At 40.8% G+C, this 4,516-nt stretch overlaps 1 protein-coding gene across 1 annotated transcript in view; it reads left to right on the top strand.

Moving 5' to 3' along the window:
* The first annotated feature begins 2,144 nt into the window (after positions 1-2,144).
* The window catches only part of LOC104492796 (carboxymethylenebutenolidase homolog), a 5,443-nt gene continuing 3,071 nt past the window's right edge, over positions 2,145-4,516 (top strand). The window contains exons 1-2 of the mRNA XM_010135396.1: positions 2,145-2,350; positions 2,987-3,094. Of these exons, the coding sequence (XP_010133698.1) occupies positions 2,145-2,350; positions 2,987-3,094 (314 nt within the window). The remainder of the gene's footprint in view (positions 2,351-2,986; positions 3,095-4,516) is intronic.

Raw genomic sequence — 4,516 nt, forward strand, 5'->3', positions numbered from 1 at the left:
GCGGTTCAGGTGTGGCTGACTGTTTACTAACATCCTCCATTCTCCATAGCCTGGTGCCTGGAGGAGAGCCAGATGGCTAGGTATCAATCAAGACAGGCAGAAGAAATGGTTTCTGGGAAGCAACCAATGGATAGGCTGTTTCACAATTGTTGCAAAGCTTAATGCCTCTTGAACATTACTTCCTTGAAAGGGACACCGTAGATTGTGCCCTTCTGAACAGAAGACCTTAATGGAATAAGATTATGTCTGCCATCTCAGAAGCTGTCTTGGGAGTGCCTATGAATTTTCCAGGCAGTCTCTTGCACTTCAACAAGGTCATGCATCTTACATTTAAAAAAAAAGAGGTAGGAAGCACTTTTGGATGAACAGACATCACTCAAGCATTTTCAGGCCTATTATGGGAAGCTCTCCCTTGCATGTTACAGTTCCCACTTTCATATAATGCCAAAACAATGGAGGTTTTAGTCCTGAAGATCAGGCTACTTTATGCTTCCTAGCACCAGCCCTGATGTTCGGATGTTAAGAAAGATGGGAGAACAATTAACAAATGTAATCAGCTTTCAGTTATCAGTACAAGGAATTACTGACAACGTGAGATCATCCACCTCATGGATACTTCTGAGGAAGCTTGATTCTAGTTCCTGTATCTCCACACCACACTCTGTCAGCCAGGGGTTGCAGTTGCAATCAAACATACTTGCTCAAACTCAGTGCTGGCCCTGCCAGATCTGGAGACAGGGTTGGGATAGGATGAGGAAGAACAGTATCTCTATACTACACATTGGGAAGGCTGATTATCTTGAGTATAAGGCAGTCTAAATGCAAATACAACTTGGGTGCTGTAATTGAGCCTGTGTTAATCATGTAAACTGGGAAGTGTGCAAGGTGTAAGGAAGCGATGAGTCTTTGAGGCATCCACTCTATTCTTCAGCCTGTCTGCACCATGGTTCCAATTATGTCTGTATCACTTAGGCAAACTTTTCTATTACTCAGTGAAGCCTAGCTCTCTGCTGCCATGGTTAGTGGAGAGAGGAGGAAGGCACACATTTTTATCAGAATTTGCTTGACTTCCATGAAAACTGGATAGTTTTCCGAAGCATGAGTTACAATAAAAACAGAAATATTAAGCTGATGTAGAAATGATGAAGCGGAGACAGTCATAATGGGTATGTGTGTGTGTACTGTATCCCCAAGGACAGTGTCAATGGCAGTAGACGAGGTCAGTCCAGGAAATACTATTAACACTGCCCCTGCAGACTTAATTGGATTCCTTATGAGGATGCATTATAACACTACTTTTAATTACAGGATCATATGCCTCTTTTTGCACAGAGTCCATTCCAAGCTCCTGACACAGAGAGTCATAACAACTTTTGTCTTCAATCTCTCCAGCACAGTTGCTGGCTCATTGTCTGTAATTGCTGGTTTTGGAAAAGGGGCAAAACCAAATGCTGTCACCTATTTTGAATGAGATTTGCATATCTACTTGTTTTCTTGCGATCCCTTTCAAGGGCATGTGGGCCCAAGGCATTGGAATCTGATTTACAAATCCATAATGCAGTTCTTCATGAGCTACATCATCTCCCAGAACAGCTGTAACGCTGCTACCAAAAGTGCAAATTAGCTAGCAGATGCCAGCGCTGAGAGAAGCACTGAACGCTGTGCTCTTCGGTAGCAGTTGAGTGCTGTGGTCCTTACCCATCACATAATTCAGGGAAACCAGCATGAGATACCCCACAAAGACACAGCCCCATGCCTGGGGAGAGAGTGAAAGAAGCTGTACTGCTTCACACCAGTGCTGACAGAGTGGCATGGGAGCAAAACAAATGTAACATAACAGTCAGGATCTACATGTGCAGGTTATTTGTGATTTTATAACTTTGGTTTGGTATTTCTCTTCATTCTCAGCTTAATATCACATAATGGACTAAGATACACTCTGCACTGGAACATTGCTTTTGCTTTTTCCTACTTTTTCCTTTCAGACAAGGATGTTAATGTTATTTACAAAAGCTAGCGAACTACTTTCTGCAGATTGTATTTGTCCTTATTTGCCCTTAATAATTTGTGTTAACAAATTATGTTGGCTTTGATCTCTGTTTGGTTTTTTTTGTTTGTTTGTTTCTTTTTTTTTAGGTTTCCAAATGGCTGATCCCTTTCTATATAATACTGGAGAAAGATCTCAGTATGGGTGCCTTGGACATGAAGTACAAATAGAGCACATCAAGGCATATGTTTGTAGACCATCTTTTTTCACAGACAAAGCTGTGATTGTGATTCATGATATATTCGGATGGCAGTTCCCAGACATTAGATACATAGTTGATCTGATTGCAGGTCATGGATACATGTAAGGAACTGTCTTTTCTATCTTCCTCTTAAATGCACTGATAGAGCACCAGGCCCAAAGCTAAGCATGGCATGTGATGTTTCCTATACACATAGGGCAACCGTACCATTTCAGTCTGAGCGAATAAAAATGCAAAGGGACAAAATGTTCCCATGAGGCCACCAAAGCTGCTAAAACTGACCCATCAAAAATGGCTACCTGAGCACAAAGCCACAAGGAGAGCCATGAAGTGCCAGTGTTTGCGCTTCTGTGGCAGCATTGGTGATTAAAAGATAAATGTTGATATCTAACTTTAAGTTGTATAAGCTTTTCAGAACCAAAGTTTTTGAACAGTAGCTTTAGATTTTACTAGCAAGGAGATCTATAGAATCAGGAGCGTAGCTTAATCTCTTTACTTTTATATTAAGTACATCTAAGGCAATAATAATTTACTTGTGGAGTTGTTTGAGGTTTTTTTCATAGAAAAACATAGAGTTTAGGCTCTCCTGATGGCCTGATTGGGATGAGCAGAATAGGATTCAGATAGTAACTAGGTAAATGTCTACTTTGGTATAGAAAAGACATTAGGAGATTTAGACATCCACAGATTCTCCCCACCTGGATGTAAAAGTTGATTTGATTCCATCTCTCATACAGAACCATCTGCCCAGACTTCTTCAAAGGGACAGACCCCTGGAAAACTACTGATCACTGGGCTGACTTTGCTGACTGGATGAAAGATCATGATCCTATGAAAGTAGACAAGTAAGATGCATATTTGTATTTGAACTTTAAAGAGCATCCGGCAAACATGGGGAATTTGTATGAAATGTTAAGTGGCACCTCTCAGCAAGTCAAGGTGGCTCTATACATGCAATTGCTTATTCCGGGCATTTTTCTATGGTTCTGGACACTGTTCTCAGCTTGGATTTGGAAAGGATCAGGTGCTCCATACATCACTCTGCATATTGGCCCTCTCCTGTTTTCTTGGGCTCTTTTCCAACTGTCTTACTGGCCTCACAGGCTCATAGCCAGTGTTTCACAGGCTGTGAAATACCCAGCACTCTCATCCACAACTGCTGATTCTGCCTCCAGTTCTTCAAGACAAGGAGGGAAACTTTCGCAATTGCAAATGTTATCTGCCTGTTGTCACCTACATGTCTTGCTTTCTGCCTTGTAGATAATGATAGGTGCAGATGATATTCTACTGAGCAGCACTAGATCAAAATTTGCAAGAGTGCTCAAAGCCTGGGATACACTGATCAGCTAAACTGGTTTCCTCAGTGTGAAAGAGATGGCCCACTATTTGTAGAGCCTAGCAGTGCCTGTAACAAGACTTCCCTGAATTATGGGATGCAGTTTCTTCAGCATCTATCATCACAGTGTAAAAATTCAGATCATAGTGAGGCAGTGACAACCCTGTGTCATCTTGTAAGCCACGACTATTATTTGACCCTTTCAAAAGGTCCCAGTGGTCACAGCCTGACTTCAATACCTCTCAGCAAGACTATAGTTGCAGAAGCTGTGACTAATTTGAAAGATGAATGACTAACACCTGTAAAAAATCCTAGTCCAAAGAATGAGCAGGTGTGTGGGCACTGTCTTAAACAATGAAGAAAGACCTCATGGACGTACTTGCCTGTGCTGTCTTTTGAGCATTCACTTCTAGCTGACCTCAAGGTCAAATCTGTTGCTCTTTCAGAGCGCAAAGAATGCAACGCACCCCTGACTTAGTACCCTTCTAAACAAATAAAATCCATTCACAGCGCACTTGCTACAGGCTTAGGACATCACCTCCTGATAGTGTCACTCTTGCACAGCTTTTTTGTCAGCCTAACCAAACCTGTGATGAACACACTAATGTGCGTAATATTTGAAAATATAGTTATTAGTATATGCACTCCGCATTTAAAATTAATTTAAAACTCTGTAGATAATAAAAAAGTTAAAACTATTGAGATCTAAGAAGTTTAGTAATTAAAAAACAAAACAAAACAAAACCAAAACCCCACCTGCTCTGTCTTACATTTTAAATGGCTTACATATCTTTTGCATTATACCTCTTGCAATACCTGGTTTTTTAAACATTATAGTTACTAACAGTTTAATTTTGAGTAATTGCTACTTTAGTAAGCATTATTGCATGTGGGCTTGGTAGGATATTTTAATATTAACTCATACAGCAGG

This window comes from Buceros rhinoceros, unplaced genomic scaffold (genome assembly GCF_000710305.1).
Source record: "Buceros rhinoceros silvestris isolate BGI_N320 unplaced genomic scaffold, ASM71030v1 scaffold4744, whole genome shotgun sequence".
Taxonomy (NCBI): domain Eukaryota; kingdom Metazoa; phylum Chordata; class Aves; order Bucerotiformes; family Bucerotidae; genus Buceros; species Buceros rhinoceros.